The 20,443-nt window shown below is 38.0% G+C and overlaps 1 protein-coding gene across 1 annotated transcript in view; it reads left to right on the top strand.

The window, feature by feature from the left end:
- Window positions 1-19,341, top strand: part of LRCH1 (leucine rich repeats and calponin homology domain containing 1) — a gene marked incomplete at its 5' end in the record, with an annotated part of 116,051 nt that extends 96,710 nt beyond the window's left edge. Inside the window, one exon of the mRNA XM_084296715.1 lies at window positions 16,745-19,341. Coding sequence (XP_084152841.1) covers window positions 16,745-16,858 — 114 coding nt within the window. The 3' untranslated portion in view covers window positions 16,859-19,341. The remainder of the gene's footprint in view (window positions 1-16,744) is intronic.
- Window positions 19,342-20,443: the final 1,102 nt, after the last annotated feature.

The raw sequence follows: 20,443 nt of genomic DNA, 5'->3' as shown, positions 1-20,443 counted from the left end.
TATTTAAAAAGGAGCTAACAGCTCACTCATATCATGTACTGAAACACTTCAGCAGTGATGTGAAGAAATCCCTTCTGTGTGTTAAGGATGGAATGTTTCTACGAGTAAGGTTGTTCAATAGATAGTGTTTTAGACATTGAAAGTAGGGAAATTTGCAGTGCATGGTGTTTTCTGCTTTTCACTTAAGTATGGTAGTATTCATTGTGTAACCTATTCTGAAATTGAGAAGGAAAATGTCTTAAGTAATGAATTCTGGGGTTTCCTTGGGAATATTTCAAAGATTCTCTTACGGTCTAGAGGTATGTGTTAAGAAAATGTTCATTTAAAATATCTGACCCTGAAAATAAGGGAAAAGTGTTATACAAGGTGATCTTAACCCGAAAACATGAAAATTGCATGATGTATTTTCTCTGATGTGTGCATATGACAGTAGGATTAAGACTGAATGCATTTTGGTCCGTATTTCAATAATGCCGCAACAAAAGGACATTTTGATGTTTTCCTTCCTCCCTTGTCACCCCTTCGGGAACAGATGGTAATGTAAAGATGTCATGTTGAGAAAGAATTACAGTTTTATTTGTTTTATCTATATTTTAGTACTTAATTTGGAGAACAGCAGAAGTAATGGTTCATTTTTGCTATTTGTAGGAATTTTGAGGGGGGACTTTATCTTACAACTCCAATGGATGGTTCATAATATATATAACCGAGAATTCAGTGTTATTTGCTGGGCCTCTAAGCTGTAACGGTTGATTTAGTTGCTGTAATTAAATAATTCCAATATAATAAATTACCTAATTTTGGTAGAATTTCACTTCAAGGAAGATCAAAAAGAAAATCAAACTCTCAGTGCTACAGGCTTAAAGACAAAGTAGTTACGGAGTGTTAAGCTGTCTAGTGATGCATTATAACTTATTCAGTGAGTTAGAATACAAATCGTTTTTTTTTCTGGATGTAGCCAGTTGGGAAAGAAAAAGGTGAGAGTTGTTGTTTTTAAGAGCTTTTTCAGAAACAGAATAAAACAGAAAAAATTTAGAAATCCTTGCAGTGCCATTTTACAGAAGGGTAAGCTAAGCCTTTACGCTATTTTATTATTATTATTTGATTTCTATAAAGAAACTTTCTGAAAAATGCCTCTGTTTTTTTGTCAATAGGGATTTTTATATATTTGTTGCTCCTAACACTTGCGTTAAAATTAATGTAGAATTTTTGATGATTTTTTTTGTGTGTTCTATTGAAGTGTTTTTGTTGCAGAGAGGGCACGGAGCCCTAAGGAAAGGGTCAAATCTTACCAATCTCTTTTGTAAACTAACCATGCTCATGAATCTGAAGAAGCACCAACTTCTCTTGAGGGGAAAGCTCCTTAAGTATCAAATGAACTGCTTGAAATTGTAAATTTATGATGGGTCTGTTGCGTAGCAAAGATCTGTTGTGTAGCAGAACTAGGTGGTAGATGGTGGAATGCTTCTGCATGTTGGAGGGAAGGGTATGAGGAATACAAAATTGCATGACAGCTAGCTGTCAGTTCCTTTATATATATATATATATATATATATATATATATATATATATATATATATATATATATATATAAAAGACCACTGCAGATGTGTTCTCTCTGCTTCAGGTTGTACAATACCCAATCTTTGGACAATCCCAGAAGATGAATCAGTGAATTGTTTCACTTTTTAAACAAGCATCTTACATATAGTGATAGGTCCCACTTATGGAACCAGAAATACTCCCCCTTTTTTTAATACTTGTGTTTTCTTTTAATTTACAAGAAATAACTTGAAAAAACAACTGGACGTTTTGTTTTTTTAAGGATTTAAAATTGTCACAGCTCTGTTTTGGTTTGTTCTCAGTTACTTATGGAATAGAGTACACACAGGTTTAGAACAATACACTGTCAAGGATAGGAACAGAAAATACAGAAGGAAAAGAAAACAGCAATAGTAATTACTGTGCTGTGCATGGTCTCTTGCTTCTGTGGTTTTCAGCATTCAATTTTTATGTCAAAATTGCTTTCCCCTGAATGATCCTGGCAAACTTTCTGCAAGTGTAGAAAAATGCAGTAGGCATCCATATCCAAGTGGGTCATGATGAGCCTCGGCATTTGGCATCTTGACCAAAATCACAAATGCAAAATGACCCCATGTGTAGATGATTGTGGGATGACTTGTGCCAACTGACATGAAAGGCATTACCTACCAGATGAGACTTTTGGTACAGTGGGTGGTGTGTTGAAATCACTTTGTTAGTGCCCATATAATCATTCTGGTCATACGTGGAAGGGATGATTTAAGGGTCTGGCTCTCACTCCTTAGTAAGAAACTAAGTAGGAAGGCTCATACCACACCAGTCAGCTATGAAAAGGGACAATAGCAATAGGACAAGCAGCAGGTGCCCAGTTTTGCCACTAACTTTGCCCGTAGGGCCTTTTTTATTCCAAGGTTATCAGATCTTTGTAAATAATCATTTTTGTAGACAGAACTTTCTTGCTTGATATGAGAAAGTAATGGTGGCAGATAAGCATCTGAAAGCCTGAAGATTCAAATGTATCATGCAGTACCCCTCAGAGACACCAAGGTACAACCTTTGTTACTTAAAGTACAAACTAAAACTTTAAAATAAAACTTTATAAATAAAGCACTGCAAACTAAAAATTGTCAAATTCCCAGATCTCCTCTGTAATAACTATAACAAACTCCTGAGTTTTGACTGATACAGATTACATAAACAAGTGACAGTAGATGTGTGGTAAGTAGGAGTGCCTGTCCCACTGCATTTTTCAAATTGACATGCAGTATGTGATGGTGCCATTCACAGGAATGGTTTGTTAATGTCACGTGAACCCAGTACTGACACTGACATTGCTTACCGAGACGATCTGTGTTGCACCTCCCCTCTCACACTTTCTGATTTAAGAAATAAAGCTATTTTGGGCTTCATTCATCTTTGCATGGTTGCAAGTGTGGTCTCTGAAATGTTAAATGCCCCAGTTCTAAGGTAGTTTTATTCTTCTTAATGGCACCTCATCTCAGAGTTATTGATAGTGATCAGAATAATCTGAATTACTATCACATGAGTATATATGTAAAATTATGAAAATATTTTGTCTCTATTTGAAAGAACACTGCTTTATGTCATTAAAGAAAAATATTCATACACATTTTTCATTATGAGAAGAAATTCTCACCTAATCGTTCATACATATTTTGAAAACACAGCTATTTTTGTCTGTCACACTGGAATCAATACTCATATTAGCAAAGAAGTAGACTTTTCCATTTTAACCTAAGCATCAATAATATAATTTAGCATTAGCTTTCCTTCCTTATAGCTGTTATTCTTGATAAACCATATTACAGGGAACTTTCAATAATGTTAACAAATGTTCATGTCAATGTTTGTCAGTCCAAAAGCAGATGTTACCTTTTAACAAAGGCACAAATCAATTTTTATGATCTGCAGTTCACATTAGTGTAGTATCTTAACAGCGTAGACATTTGAGATTCTTTTGGCCCTTTATGGTGCCACTTCGGGCCAACGAAATTAAATGGAAGAGTTGCTTTTAAGAAAGGGAAAGTTAGGCTTTCCTACATATACACACCTTATGAATCTTCATATGGCTCAGGACAAAAAATAGGCATAAGTTATCATGATTAATACTACAATGGTAATTTCTGGCAATAAAAGATAGCGATAAAAAAATCCTTCACAGCCAGGTGTCAGGGTAAGTTTACTGAGCTCTTGGGTTCAAGTATGTCAGTGGTGGTGCAGCAGGGTTTAGTGTGGCATGCAGCTGTTTCTCAGGTAGGAATGAGAGAATTCTGCCACGTTTTTCAAGTTTTCAGGCAGCTACCTGGACTGCACATACTGAACAGAAAGGAGTGATATAAGAAATGAGTTTTTTGATCTAAAATCATCATATGAAGACTCAAGTTGCGAAAGACTTAGCTGTGACCATTTGTGGGACTTCAGAATCTTGCAAACAGAGTTATTACTGCATATGACCTCCTCTGAAAACTAATTTCACTGTGTTGCTATTTCAGCAACACCTCAACATGAGTGGGATTTGTGTTAGTATAGGAGTTGCTAATTAAGTAAAACAAATGGGGAAAAAACAGGGTTTTTGTATGCTAAAAACGGCAGAAAAAAAGTAAAGGAATCACCCAAAGTGGAGTGTCAAGTGCTTTATTTTCTACCCACATATAAGTAGTTCAACTGGTAGTTGCGTTTCTCAGCTCACTGCAAGGTATGTTTTCATTGCCGCTTATGCTCATTTTCTGAATGATTCACATAATCAGTTACTTTTCCATAGTTTTCATCATGAGACATCCATGAAGGTACAGTAAGTTTTATCAGGTATGACTCCTTTCTCCACCTGTTCGTTCTGTGCTTGGTAATGTACACTGTTTGCCCCACAGTACAGATTTAAGTGGTTCCAGAATTTAAATCCTAATTCTGAGGTTCCTTTCGTTTGTGTTTTGAGTACAGTGCGTATGCACTACAGACTTCGTTCTTCCACCCAGTTCTGCAAACTTATCCTTGACCTTTTATTTTTTTTAGGGTCAAAATCATAGAGAGTTGGTTTCGAAATGTGCTTATCTGTTTTCACAGTCACTGCAGGGGCATGCTGAGCGAGGGTGGGATGTGCATACAAACAGCTGGTTATGCTTTTGTTGTTCCACATGGCTTTCTTACTGTTTTTATTCTACGTGCATGACTTTGGTAGCTGTATCATATCAGCATCTTGGGCTTGACAAGTCAGTCCTTAAATGTAATGATTAAGTAATATGGTTTTCTTTTTTGCTTCTTATAATTTTAGTCTCCTATAAATGAGAAAGGCTGTGCTTGAGGTGGGTGGGTGGTTGCTCATTTGTTTGTCTTTGGGGGTTGCACTGAAGTAAATGTCACGTACTATTTCACCACTTCATGATGTCATATTTTAGTTTGGTATTTTCATTTCACAGCATCTGTAAAAATTACGGTAACTTCTAGAGTTACGTCACAGAAGTTTAAAATGCATCAATATAAACGTTTTACTTAAGGTGAGAAAGTAACAGCAAATTATCAACTGGTGCAGAACATACAAAAGTAAGCAAAAATCATCAGAAATTTCTCAGGCTTCCTCAGATGTCATTGAATTTCACTGAAGCACAGCATGGCAATTCTCACAGGAAGTTTCTTCAGCATGTGTTGGCTGGTTTTGTATGCTTTCACATCTCCTGTATACTTGTTAGTGTGTTACTCTCTGGTTAGCAAGTTCTTTGGTCTTAAAAAAAAAAAAAAAAAAAAAAAAAAGTCGTGTTTGAGAGTTTCTGATTTTTTTTTTATTTTATTTTTTACAAAAATTTGAGTTTGGAGTTTCTTACATATTTCTTTTGGGATATAATGTGGCAAGTATGAAGTGAGTATTGTATGTCGTTTTAAAATGAATGCAGCATTTATGGGGTATATTAGTGTCTTAGCACTACTACTTATTAGTGTCTAAGCACTACAAGAGTAGTGCTTAGTGAGAAACTGTAGTCACCGGATAGTTTGTTAGCTCTGAAACTAGTTTCTTTGGTAAGCAACTTATGGATATAGATGTTCTTGAAGGCACTGCTAATCTTGTCCTACTTTTAAACAAGATCGGCATGTTTTGTTCTGCCTGTGAGTTTTCATCCTTTATTTAAAAAAAAAATAAAAAAGCCTACTACAGTTGCCTTGGCAATTAAATAGCACTAGAATTTGGGGTCGGAAAAATCCTACAAAATTACTGTAAACATGCCAGTCTTGTTACTGGGCAAGGTGTTTTTCCTATTCCACATATCCGCTGGTCTAAGAAACAAGATGAAAATTGTGCAGCTTTTAGCTCTTGGTTAAAGCTAGAACCAGGTATAGAAAACAACTACAACAAAAAGTCATTGTTATTGTAAATGACGGTTCTGATTTCCAGTTTCACTAGCCAATTCTCAGGATAGAAAAGCCTTTTCGATATTTTAAAGGTTAATTTATTTCAAACTGGACATGGAAACTTCACGGTAACAGAAAACAGGCATCTGAATTAGAATGTCTTCATTTATTGAGTGTGCTGTCAGTTCATTAAGCAAGTGAAACTGAAAAGCTATGTCAGAAACACAATATTCCTATGAAAGTCTCTTTCCTAATTTGTGTAATTTTATTTCATAAGTGTGGACCTTTGATAGTAAGGCCTCATTTGCAATGTGAAATGGTATAATCTTTCAGATTGCTGCATTTTGGAAGAACAAGTTGTTGCATGGGTCAAATATAACATTAAATATTGGGGGGGGGACATATTAGTGCTGTTACTGCATATATTAAGCTTCGTTTTGTATAGCCAGCATGACTTAGTACATGCAGTCATTGGTACTTTCCAAAAAGAGTATACAAATCTAACCTGTTAATATTTTCTTAAAATGCTAATTATGGAATTAAGTGTATAATTTAAGCTTAGAAACTGTACTTAAGTAAATGATAGTCAGCCACTGACGTTCTCAGTTTCTATCCCAGGGTATCATTTAAAGTGATATTTGAATAAAGGTTCTAGGTTATGTGTTGTGTTAGAGAATTTTACATACTTCTGTTAGCTCGTTTAAGTACTCTTTCCTGAGACTTCGTATTTTCTGCTGCTTGTACTTTTTAACAGCTTTCTAACCCACTGTTTGCTATTATATAAATTAGATTTTAGAGTTGGTTCAACTAAAGCACTTTAAGTCCAGAGGAATAAAGGTGTGCAGATCCCATTAGAATAAGTGGATCACGTGCATCTCCTCACCCTTGTGAATCTGGACATAATTTGGAAGGATTTGAAGGGCTGAGCTCTTCTAACTTAATATTCTGATGTTGTATGATAGCTTCGGTATTGAGGGGAAATCAAAGAAAGCTGGGGTGCCTACTGACAAAGGCAATACTAGGACAAAACTATTCCTACGTGTTTATGCTAGAATATTGTGATAATTTATCAATATCTTTCTATTTTTGTATTTTTAATTTTTTGCACTGTTTTTTTCTGTTCTAATGGCTGCCCTTCGGGATAGGCTGACCTCTGCTCTCCGTATGACATCCTGCAGTCGGATATTCGTCACATTCGAAAGACTGTTGACACTCTGCTCGCCCTCGGGGAGAAAACCCCACAATCAACTTCTACCTTTCGCTCCTGGGATCTAATAGGCTTTTGTCTTTTCCACATACTTTTTGTAGTCTTGATGTTTATAACTTATCACTGGAATGTGCTAACAGCATAACCTGTTCGCATGTGCACACACACTTTCTGCTTTGTCTCTGACAAATTACAGGTACTTAATTTCCTTCCTTTGTCTTACACTTCTCCCTTTCCCCTCGCTTCCCTTCACTGTAATATCTTTATTAATCTCTTGAAATAGGGGAGAGAGGGAGTAGCATCTTGAACTGCTCCGAAGGCAAATCCAGGCTCTTCTCCCCATCTCCAGCTCTAGTTTAAGAACTTACATACCTCTTTATTTATAGTTTGTTTTTGTGTATGTTGCCTGGACTACACATTGAACGTGTTAAAGCAGTGAAGCTACTCTTATCCCACTTTTGGGTGTAGCCCAGATGTATATCACAAGCTAAATAGAAAAGAACCTTTCTGTGAAAAGGCAACAATGCCTTTGTGAAAGGAATTCACAAGAATTTTTGAAAACCCACGAAGGCTACAGATACTGAAGTAGTAAGGTGGCAGCTCCACAGCAGATAGTATTTTCTGAGTTGCTGCCAGTTATCTCAACATGCGTTGTGTTGAGAGCACTCAGCAGCAATTTGAAAGATAGTTCTCTATTCCAACCCTTTAGTTTAACAAGAGTACTGTATTTTTAAAGATGGTTGATCATCTCTACTGTTCTGATTAAATTCCATACTGGAGTAGTTGTATTTTCCTACTTAAATTTTGTTTTCCTCCAGATTCCATGGAATAATCTTCTGTCTCACAAAGCAGTGTTTAACTGCCTTAAAACACTTGAAGGTGACTGTAAATTAGTACTGTGTATGAGGAACACCTAATATGCGAGGGACTTGAAAATATTTTGGGGTGAAGATCGTGAAAGACAGTGTGATACAATGAGATAGTTTGAGGATAAACTGTTAGATTCCTGTATCTGCCATTCTTGTGTGTGACATCAAGCAAGTCATGTCACTATCTTGTCTCTGTTTCATCACCTGTGACTATGCGGGTAATGTTTGTTTGTGTATCAAATGTAGTAAAGAAAATGTAGCAAGGAAAATTGATTGTCTAAGAAGACCTTCGTTTTTCTGTCTTAGGAAGTATTAAAAAAATAGGTTAGACAAACATTAGTCAGGAAGCCTTTTGGCATGTTTGAACAGTCCATGGTTAGAGCACTGGGCTGAATGACCTCCACTTCCCTTCCAGTTCTGCTTTCTGTTAATTTATTAGTAAAACCTGAAAAAGATGAAATTTGGTTTTACTCGGTATCAACATAAAACATACAAATGAAAAGCAATTATAGGCATGTTGAGACTTGAAAACTCTAAAACCTCAAGTATAGACCCATATTTCCTGTCGTTAGGTGCTATTGATGAGATTCGTAGTTCAGCATTAAGCTAGCTAACCAAAGCATCTCAGTCTTGTGGCTGTGAAATAAGTATCTTAATCTCTCACTGGCTGGTTTATCCAAAAGTTGCCAACTGACTTTTAGAAGAAAATTAGCATAAGAGCTTGTACGTTACTGATGATTCTGGTAATATGGTTATGATTTAGTGCTATACTATTAATATCCCCATTTCATATATACTTGTAAAAGAAATGTATTAAAAAGCTTCTAAATGCAGTTCTATTTCCAGATTCCATGACATAGATATATATTTGTGTGTGTATGCTTGAGTGTACATATATGTATAAAGGATGACATGTATAATTAGGTATTTTAAGATAGAAAAGTTACTTTCAGACAACAGGTTGAACTAATTTTCTGAAGGTTTTAGTCTTTAGCAGCTTCCAGTGCATATTTATAACAATTCTATTGTAAAGACTGACTTTTCTGACTTGGTGTGAGTTCAGGCAATGCTTCTAGGTTCCTAATCCATGAGGGAACTCTCCTAGTTATTTGGGTGCATAGCTATGGACCTGTGCTCTCATCCTGCACAGGTCTGTCTTCTGTGTGCCTAGCTGCAGTGATTCCAATAGCAGACACTTGCTTAGAGTCTGAGCTTAATGTTTAAGATCCCACTTTCAGAGGGTCCTGGTCTTGATTTTGGTTGTCTTGTTTTAAAAACCTTGCTTTTCAAACGAAACTGAAGGTGGCATAAAGTTTGAATCACTTCAGAGTCTATTAATCTATGACTATTTACAATCCAATGTATGTATTTGAGACAAAAGCGATGTCTTCTGCAGGGCTGGGATTTTATTGGTAGCCAGGTCTCCTGTTAATGCTTTGTGTTGTGTAAGTACCAATCCATGTGTCTAAATATTTCTTAACGTCTTTTGAACTTAGAAAATCAAGTGGCAAAAGTTATTGCTACCATCCTGTAGTTCCTATCTGTGTCATTGTCTGATATTGTGTGTGATTGTTCTCAGTATCCCATAGCTTTGGGAGGGAGGTAAGAAAAGTAATAGGTCAGACTTGCAGAGGTGTGCCAGTGAAGGCCAGCTGCACGTATCCCCACGACACTGATGTATGATTCTCACACTGTTGTGATGTTCTAACTTTACCTACGTTTACAATACAAACATCTTCTTTTATTACATAGAGTACATTTTCTCAATATTCTCAACCTTAACAACATACAGCAATTAAAGTGCAACTTTACAAGAACTTTTTCGGAGTCACGGACTTAAAGCCATCTTGAACCAGACAGGAAGGTGACCGTATTTGCTTCATGACACACGCAGCTTTACTGTACATGAAGCTCACCCATTTTCTGTATTTTTTGTATTTTTTCTGGTCATAACAGTTCCAAATATGCATAAATCTTACAGGGAAAGAGATATTAGAATACACACATTTCCGTAAGTGTAGTAATGTTTCTCAAAATATATTTTAAAACAGTACAGATGTGAAAACTACCTGGTTTCTCCTCCTAAAAGCCAGTAATTAATTCTCCTGCTAAATGGGGAGGTAGAAACTAAAACAGGTATGTAGCTAATTAATCTACTCATATGGGTTCTTTGATAAATTCAGAGTCCTATTTCTGTGCTATCATTCCTGTAGTATTAATACTCAAGAAACTACCAATTCTGTTGGCTGTTTTTTTCTTCACCTCTTAGATCCCAATATTGAGACCCTGTTATAGAGCTGGTACTTACCACTTACAATCAGTCACGTGATTAAATTGATGATTTAGGGTTTTAAAACCATCTGTATTGTTCCCTGCCACATTCATTTATTGATAACAGAAATTACATTTGCTCCCCCATGTGCTTCCCCATTCATTTTTTCCCCACTGCGGTGCCAGGATGGTCATCGGAAATTTTCAAACGGATTTCTTCATACATTGGTCTGCTCAGATGTACTTTATGTACTTCACCCTTTATATTGATTGCTTTTGGATCCTGTGGAGGTAATCACATCCATACTGCAATAAAGTAATAAATACAAACTGTAATGGATTAATTTAATATGCATTCAGGTAAAAAAAACTGCTTGCACTGGATTACAGCTAATATTTTGATATGAGGATTTGGCCTTAGTGCAGTGTAGTAGCTGTTCAAATGCCTTTTTCTTCAAGTACATACTAACAAGCTTTTACAGCTGCAAACCCTTTATGGATCCCATTGCATTCCTAATAAGCTTACTGAAAGGCTACAGTTACCATGAATGGGATCATATTAGACCTTAGCAAATACATATTCAGTCCAGTCTTGTACTCCATAGCCACAAATAAGTTTTCTAATTATTGCCACTCTGTTTTTCACAGAAAGAGCTGCTATTGGCATTTTACTTATATTACTACAAAAAAAAATAAAATAACAAAAGCACTCATGTATGTAGGTTTACAAACAGTTTAGAGTGGGTTTTCTGTTTTGTTTTAGTTTTTTATTGCCATTTCCTTCACGTCCAGCACACAAGCTGCATAAAGCAATAAGCAGAAAGCAATACGAAAATACTTTCAGGTAATGACCCATTCTATGTGGATGATGCCAAACATTATCATTCCTTCATTTAGTCTCAGAATTTAATGTATATGGTTATGGTAGAGCTGATATTTCCCTGTAAGTACGCATTTTCTCTTACTGTTTAATGTGTGTCTGTCTTTAGTAAGTTCATAGAGCTTTCCATTCCCTCCAGTTTCAGGTGGTTGTTTTCTTACCATGTTAGGATGAAACTGGCAAAATAAGTGGTCTGCCTTAAAGCTGTATGGCTCAAGGCCAGCATCTGTAAACTGGGTACAAAGCCATCATCTGCAAATGCAGTTTTGTAAATATTTGTAATTTATTGCATGTTCAGAAGATGCACATATTTAGATCTCTCTCTAGCTATAATTCAAAATACAGAATTGCAGCTGCAGTACTGAAGTTCTGGGTTGTTGGGATTTGTTCTGTTTTTTCCTTTTTCTAATCTGATCACAAGTGTATGCTTCAACGAAACATACGAATCTTTCCTTTGGAAATTAAAAGAAAAAATGGATTAAATATACCTATGGCCTGAATCACTTTTTGATCTGGTCTTTTCTGTTGTATTTCAAATGGTAATTTCAGGGTATTTGGGCATGTATGGATATCAGCAATGATAGTTGTTACAGAAAATGTATTTAAAAAGATACGATTTCACATTCCCTCAGATATGTGAAAAAGAAAATGTTTGCTCTATTTTTTCAGCTCTTTGGAAAGAAAGCTTTGCCTTGACCTTGCAAAAATTTAAGGCTTGTGTATTTAATATGTTTGCTTAAACATAGGACCCTGACATTTCTTTTACTGAGTGTCCATTTCAGAATATTTGGCCTCAAACTTTAAAAAATGAGCATAGCATGGACTTCTTTTCAATTTGTACTTAAACAAATTCATTTCTCTGTTTTGCTAACAGATGTAGTTGGGCACTGATGTTACTGTGATGTAGTCATTTCACCACTTGCCCATGTGATATAATGGCAACAATTTCTTTGGTAACGAACTGCTGTGTCTGAATTGTCAAGCTGTTTGCCTTGGCATAATCCAATTCAAACAGTTGCTTGACTCTGAAGGCATCTGATCTTAAAGAAAATGGATGTGTGTGTGTCAGGTGTCACATATCCTTGTGGGATTGGTGTCCTTGCGTATTCCTGTTCTTAATTTTACACCACCTAAATCAGAAGTTTTGTCCCAGGATTAGAAAACTGCTTTGGCGAGTGCACACACTTGTGTTATGTTTGCAGGTGTGCCTGTTGTGCCGTCTTTTTGTGTTGCTTTGTGACTCAGCCTCCTGGCTGCTGCCTCCCTTTTCTGCTTGGGTGATCTGATGTGGTTGTGTGTCTGTCCTGTGGTGTCCCCCCGTCCATCCACCCCCCCCCATAAAGCCAAAGAGGCTCGTTCTTTTGCTTCGTGGGAGTTTGCAAATGTCTTTGTCTATTCAAAATGGATGTATGCCTGTAGAAAGTGGTTTGCCTGCAACAAATAATTGTTTCTCTGCGTTTCTAGGAAAAATTGCACTAAGCATTTAGGTCTTGGTTTTACAGTAGACAGAGAAGAGAATGGTCTGACAACCTTTTCCTCTGCGATGGTTTCTAGACTGGGGGTTAGCAGCCGATTCTCCTGTCTTTCTGGGCTTTGTTCAGTGATGGTTTCAACAGGGGTGCGTTTAGAGAGGTGATTCATATTCGGTATTGAAGAGTTATGGGTTTGATGCTACTGTGGAATGGACAGAAATCTTTACAAAGGTAGGGAGAAGTGGGTGAAGAGACATCTAAAAACCTTGGAGACATGGGTGAGTTCTTCTCTTGGTCACATGAATTTTCTTAAAATTTGGCATTTTGAAATAAGTTCTGAAGTCTTGGTGGTTTTCACCTTCACAGCTCTAATGGCAGTGGTTTCCACTGGGTTGAAGGCAGCTGTTGTGGTGGGGAAGAACAGAGCAAAGCACAGAAAATGAATGGACTGCCCTGCTGGGACAGGGGCTGAGCACAAGGTCTGAGACAACTGGGATCATGACCCAGCATAACTGCTATGCAGAAGGCTGAGTTTGGTTATCAAGTTGATTTTTCTTATTTTGAGTTAAATGTATTACTCTAAACCTGGGATTTGAAAAATACATGAGGCAGAGTTGGTGCGAGCTGTTTGCAGAGCTTTTGAAGGTAGTGGGTAGGGCTTGGACAAGAGGATCAATGCATGACACTTCTAAGATGTACATCTTAGTAGTAGCTGGTAAAGGTCTCCTTGGCAGGTTTGGAAAGTTCATCGTAGCCACACATTTAAGGGCAGAATGATAAAATAGTAACCAAACTTCTCCTCAATAAGAAAAGGCTGTCAGTTGTACGTCTTTCAAGAACTAATGACGAATGATGCACAAGATAAAAAGTAATGGGAAACTTCTGACTCCTAGAGCACTGCTGTTTGCAGACCTCTTCAAATAGCCTCCCTGTTTGAGGATGTCTTGTAAATATGGCAGGGAGAGGGAGGTTGTCTTAGAGAAATGGGATTTCTGTAGGGTATTTAGAAGAGTTAGGTAATGCATTCTCTGTAAAAGCTGAAAAGTTTATGCTGGGTAGTTTTGTTGTTTTGTTTTTAATATGAATTCCTTTTCATGCTTTTAGTTAAAATGTGCTTATAAATAATTGCAAGACAAGAAGTCTGTTCTGGCAAGAAAGAGTTGACAGATAAAAGAATAGTTCTTTGAATGCGGGAAGGTGCCACAAAAATGGCAAGTTTAGAATTTTATTTTTTAAGGAAACATCCTGAACTGTGTTTTTGCAGAAAATAATAGAAAAAAAAATAGAATATTTTCAAACATAAATACCTTGCAAGGTAGGTTGCTTTGGAGATTGAATCCAAAAACCTATCCCTGTCCTTCAGCCTTGTGACATTAGCAGTTTGGGTATTGGATTCAGCAGGCATAAATATTTGATGCCTTTTGTCTGAAGTGGAAAACTAATGAAATACTGGTGTGTGTGCCACCAAATCTGACATTCAGAGCCTAGTTTGTTTGCAAGGGTGCTTAAAAAGAGTAAAAGAGTGGAGAGCATTTCACTTGAAATGTCATTCGTATTCTCAACAAATATTTTTTGAAAATTATCAGAATCAGAGTATCTTAAATTTTTATAAGAACTTTTTTTTTTTGATGGGCAAAATACTTTTAGTACAATCATACGGTTGAACTAGAAATATTTTTTGCCTTTTATTTGATTTTCACCATCTCTGCCTTCTTCTGTGGTTACACTTTTAGTTAGGTATCACTTTAGGAGCTTGCATCAGAGAAACGTTATCTTATAAGGAACTATATAAAGATTTTTTGTAGTTTATACAGTTTTATAAGATACCTTTTATTCCCCTGGAAGAAGGTAAGGAGAACTTCCTCTGAGAGTTTTCAGGTCTGCAGTCTCTCAGTCACAGAACAGTGAGTAAGAGTCAGTGCAGAATCAGTGTCTTAAATTAAATGACTAATTTGGGGTAGATTTGAACAGGAATCTGGGTGTCACTATATGAAATATAACTATTTGAAGGTTATCTGTCTGTAATGGTTTCTTGGGTGTGCATGTGCAGAAGGAACCCACAGTATTTGTTTGGTATTTGGGGCTAATACCCATAAAGTCACAGAATGGTTGGAGTTGGAAGGGACCTCAAAGCCCACCCGGTCCCAGCCCCCTGCCATGGGCAGGGACACCTCCCACCAGCCCAGGTTGCCCAAAGCCCCATCCAGCCTGGCCTTGAGCACCTCCAGGGATGGGGCAGCCACAGCTTCTCCGGACAGCCTGTGCCAGGGCCTCACCACCCTGAGGGAAGAATTTCCTCCTAACAGCTGATCTAAATCTCCCCTCTTTTAGTTTAAATCCATTCCCCCTTGTCCTCTCACTCCACTCTCTGACACAGTCCCTCCCCAGCTCTCCTGTAGGCCCCCTTCAGGCACCAGAAGGCTGCTATGAGGTCTCCCCAGAGCCTTCTCTAGGCTGAACAACCCCAACTCCCTCAGCCTGTCTTCATAGGAGAGGTGCTCCAGCCCCCCAGTCATCTTTATGGCCTTCCTCTGGACTTGCTCTGACAGCCCCACGTCCTTTTTGGGCCCCAGAGCTGAAGGCAGCACTCCAGGTGGGGTCTCACAAGAGCAGAGCAGAGGGAGAGAATCACCTCCCTCACCCTGCTGGCCACACTGCTTTTGGTGTAGCCCAGGATACAATGAACCCATGAACATTAGTATATATACACATACATATACAGAAACATTTTAAATAGTGATTATAATATTCATATCTTATGCTTATCTTTTATAATTTAGCAGTACCAGATGCCATAGTTGTGGAAAAAAGGTTTGCTCTCACTTTTCAGGTTCTGTAGTTAACAGAAATTGTACAATTTCTCTTAAGTAGGCTAACTTCAGGTGTTTAACAGTCTTGGGCTGCAATAAATCTCCCTCAAACTAAACATGAAACCTTCTTGATGATGGTTTTATTAGCAATTTCCATAGACTTTGGAATTTGTCCTGTTAGAGACTATTTAATGCTGTTGTTGATGGATCTCCCTTTGGGATTTTGATGTGTTCAAAGTCCAGAACCAACCAGTACCACTTCACCATTAAAGGGAGGGAGCAGCCTGAGTGAGAGATGATGAACTGCTGTGGGCTGGGGCCATGGCAGCAGGTGATCAGTTTTCATCACCCCAGAGAGGCATCAGTTGGATGCCTCACACGTTGCTTTTAGGCCAACAACAACAACAAAATCATTACCTGACTCTGCTGATGGTCATATAGAGAGGCTTAGGGAAAGAACAGGAGGTTAGATCACTTACATGGTGCTTTTTCAAACTTAAAGCAACTTGACATAGAGTTTAGGGACTTTATGAGCCAGATGTTGTATCTACATGTTTGTGTTTAATGGCATTTGATTTTTTTCATCCATCCATGTATTTGTCATCCCATTTACACTTCTGGCTTCCATGTTGTGCCAGTGAGTCTCCCAGTTGCAATTATGGTTTGTGATGTAGACATTTACTTATTCTAAGCCTGGTGCCTGACTTCATAATCTCACCTATTTGGTTAAGATGAATCCAGCTGTGTTAACTTTCTTAAAGACGGAGCTAATTGTGACACAAGGCTACGTCTCTAAGGAAGGCTTTCTGTAATGATTCACTGTGGGATTCTGTGTTGCCTGTTGGAGAAGCAGTATTTGTTATCTGACTGCCTTCTGATAAACAGCTAGTAGCTTTCATCCTGGCCTTGAGTGCTGTGTCCTAATGGTAAATAAAGTCAATTCCTGGATATTTCAGACTAAGCATACTCAGAACCAACTGCTTCATCCAGTGAACGCGCACCATTACGCACACTTCTCTGTAAATGCTAAGGGGTGACTTCCACGGTGCGTATCCTGGGACCAAGACCTCCCCTTCTCGAGCTCAGTGGTAGAACTTTTTCTGGCTGATTAAAGAACAGCCTTCTGCCATGTGAGGCCTAGAACATGACCAGATCTCGTGCTAATTCGTAGATAAAATGAGAGCAAAACGAGATATTTCCTGTCAAAATCACGGGAAAAGCTTTCAAACTGCAAACAGCAAATGGTTCCTACTTGTTGGGTGTTTGCGTGAAGTGACACTTTGCAATCAGTACTCAATAACCTAATCTCTGCTCCTTTGTTTGTCTTTTTCTAGGAGAAGCTCTGCCTACCACATCACATCCTAGAAGAAAAGGGCTTGGTAAAAGTGAGCATAACAGTTCAAGCCTTGCTAGATGTAACCACAGTGAAACAAGCTTTATTCACATGAAACTGTCCCTGCTGTTACCAGCTCCACTGTGCCATCAAAGAACGAAATCACTGCCCATCTTTTCAAACTGCATTGACAAAACAGTGCTCCGAGAGTATTCTTAGACTTCTGATTTTGAAATAATCCTTGAGACTGTACACGTGCGTCGAACTTCAAACCTGAAACTAAACAGAAACATTTTATAGAGCAAATTGGCGCTTCACTGCTTTTATAGTTCACTTTGTACAGTACTTAAACAGCCACCTCTCTGCCACTTATCAATGTGTGGAGTACACAGCTGTCTTGCAGCAAGATACCTTCGTATTATTAAACTAAGAATCAGTGTAATCATTTCTGGGGGGAGGGAGAGTAAATCCGACTTCTACCATGTTAGGTTTTTCTGCAGTTGCTTCAGGCTATTGCCTTTTAAAAATATCCAGACATAAAATATTTATATAAATATTATTTATTAGTGAGTTGTTATTCATCCTTTGGATGCAAAATGTAAATTAGGAAACTGTATTTTATTACTGCTTTTTTGTGGTTAAACACTTTATTTTAATATAAATATTTAGTTATTTTTTATTCAACTTGGTGTGCAGTAGCTCTAGATCTCCATAAATTGTATTTTCTAATATGTAAGATAAAAGAAAAAAAACAATCAAAATAGGTGCTTTTATTAAAAGAACAGCTAGCTGGAATGGCATTCTTTATTTTTCAATTAGTGGAACATTGGTAAAAAGTTTGTCTGCATTCCGTTCCGTTTCCTACATTCCAGTAGCACTTCTCCCCCAGTAGGCTCAATTGGCTGAAACCGAGAGCACACCCATTTTACTTGTATATAGATGTTTAGAGGGAAAAAAAAAAAAAAAAGGAAAGACATAAACTTGAAAAAGAAATGTGAACAAATATTTTTGATCGCTTATTTTACTATGCACAAGACATTTAGGATCATGTGTCTTGAAATATGATTTTTGCACTGTAACTTCTTGTAAAGACTACAGCACTACAGAACGAGTAACGAGAAATAGCACAAGGACGTTAACAAGGTTTACCAGGTAGCCAAAAAAAAAAACAACCAACCTTCAATAAATCTGTCGATAGGAGATAAAATTGCCAAAGGCAGTCTGAAAGACGTGATCTTCCAGATGCAAGCTGCTGGGTACAGTGCTTCTCCGTGTGGTCATCGGCACGGCCAAGTCCTGTAGCTTCCCAGTGAGTTAAGCACAATGTTCTGTAGGATCTGACCTCTAATCCCACATCAGCAATAGGAAATAAGGTTCTTTTTCTTACTACTAAAAATTTTGGAAGAGTTTTCTTAAAAGCATAACTTATCGTTGAAACATCGCATGTTGTAGATCTAAAAGTTCCAGCGCGGTGATTGTCACGGCACCTGGAGCATCCATTTTTCTTTGGTCTGAAAAGCTAAAAGATGTAATTTGAGCAAGCAGGACAGGGAAGCTGCACGTGATGAAAAGGCTAGCTGGTAGGGGGTCACTGTTGCATATAAGCAAGTAGTTTGAAAGGCATTAATGGCAAAAATGAGGCAATGTGGTGGGAGAATTAAACAGCAAGAGGATGTGGAGCAAACCAGTGTATAAAGACTTTTTGGAAGAAAGAGCGATGCGGACTTGTCACTACTGCGTGTGTAGGCAAAGTTACACGCATGTTCACACACTGCATTTAAAAACACCACTATTTCCATAGCAGATTTGTAGTCTTTAATACAGTATTTGGATGCAGACTATGCATTTTAACACCACAAATTGCCAATTTCCTCATCTGTAGTGAGAGTAACACGTTGGGAGGAGAAAAGTGGGCTTGCAGACAGTGAGATGTGGAAGAGCCAGTCACTTCAACCAAAGCAAAGCGTTTCTTTTTTTGGAGGGAACATTGACTTAAATTATAATTTTGATTGGCAGCTAGCATATTGTTTCCTATAAAAATGTACTGTGCACTTTAACACTAAATTAAAAATGTATTTTAATATTTTACAGAGCTGCACAAATATCTGTTTTGTCAAAAAGCACGCGCAATGTAAAGAAAGTAAGTTTTCAAGTTAGAGTTTATCAAATTTTAAAAAGCATTCAAAGATGGAGTATAAAAATAGGATTATTAATTTCTGCATCTTGAGGGATAAAATGCAGGTTTCCTGAGTATTTTTTTACAATGTATATATTGCAACATGAAGCTTTGTAATTATTATTTTGACAAATCTTGGTTTTTCATAATTAAAATTTTGTTTTTCTCCTGATAGTGTCTTTCGGTATTTGCTTAAAGTTGGCTGTAAATAGCTCTGAATATTTTGTAATACAGCTTTTTTTTTTTTTTTTTAAATGCAGTCTTAACCTGTACGGCTAAAGAGAGAGAATCTTCATGGCTCTTTGTACACTATTTACATGTGCAATAAAACATGCATGGCAAATCTATAATACCATAAGCAGTGAACATAATGTATATAGGAAATCTTTACTGTAGTTACAATTAAACTCTATTATTTGTAGAAACTATTTAATGACTTCCCCGTCATTGACAGTTTATTGTACAAGAGATGGTCCTTGGAGAGCTTAACCTTGTGAGTGGTGGATGAGGCGTTGGGGATGGAGAAGATGATTGTATGACCCAAACACAGCAATTTTACAGCTGAACTAAGAATTAGGATCCGCTGAGTAACTGTCAGGTTGTCTGTTCAGTGTTTTTGTCAGCTAGGAAAGCTGCTGGGGTTCTTCTTTAATCCAGGCCCCTGGTTTTATGTACTCAAAGATGAACGGGGGGGCCCAGCAGGGCTGTTTTCTCCAGTCCCTATGCTTACAAAGGGGCTTGCTGCATGCGTTTCCTTCACAGATTCAAATCCCTGCTTCAGGCTCTGGAGAGAGGAATTAAAATTCCTGCAGGTGAGCTTCCTCTGAGGCTTTGCTGTCTGTGTTGCCTAAAATCTCCTGTCATTTAGTGAACAGCAGCAGGGGGCTGAAGTGCCCTGGGTTCCACAGCTCAGCTGGGGGCGAAGGAAGACTTCTATTCTAGTGAAGCCAAGAAATAACACAGTAACCCTTTCTGACCTGAAGCTAGATGAGTGTGACAGGAGGAGCCAAAGCACTTTGCCTGTCTGTAGAAATGGGCAGTGGAGACTGCTGCTCGAAGGCTAAAGTGTATGGCCATTTCTTTCCCATGCAGGTTTCTGAAGTCACATAAATACAGATTTTGCTGGCTTCTTATCTTCTAAGGAAATGTATTTGCCTTAGCAAGATGATTTTATGGCTGTAGTTGTTGGTCAGGACAGCCCAACTGCTGCATCAGACTCAGCATAATTGAGGTGGGCAGGGGCTTCCAGAGCTCCTCTGAGGCTCTGCTCACCTGTAGGGAGCTGCACATCTGACAGCATGCAGCTGCTGGTAGTGCCCAGTTGAGGTCCGAGCCTTGCCAACGCTGCATTTTGCAGTCTCATACAACTTCTCATCAAGTTGGGGGTGAGACCAGGTGCCTATAATCACCCACACAGATGATTCAAGTACCCGAAGTCTTCTCAGGGGTTTGCTCTGTCCTGGACTTGCAGTCTGTGGACAAGGGTGGATTTGATGTCCCTTCCTTGTCAGCCTGCTACTGTCC

The sequence above is a fragment of the Netta rufina genome (genome assembly GCF_964035555.1).
Source record: "Netta rufina genome assembly, chromosome: 1".
NCBI lineage: Eukaryota > Metazoa > Chordata > Aves > Anseriformes > Anatidae > Netta > Netta rufina.
The sequence above is the reverse complement of the archived record's forward strand: the minus strand, read 5'-3'. Positions and strand labels throughout refer to the sequence as shown.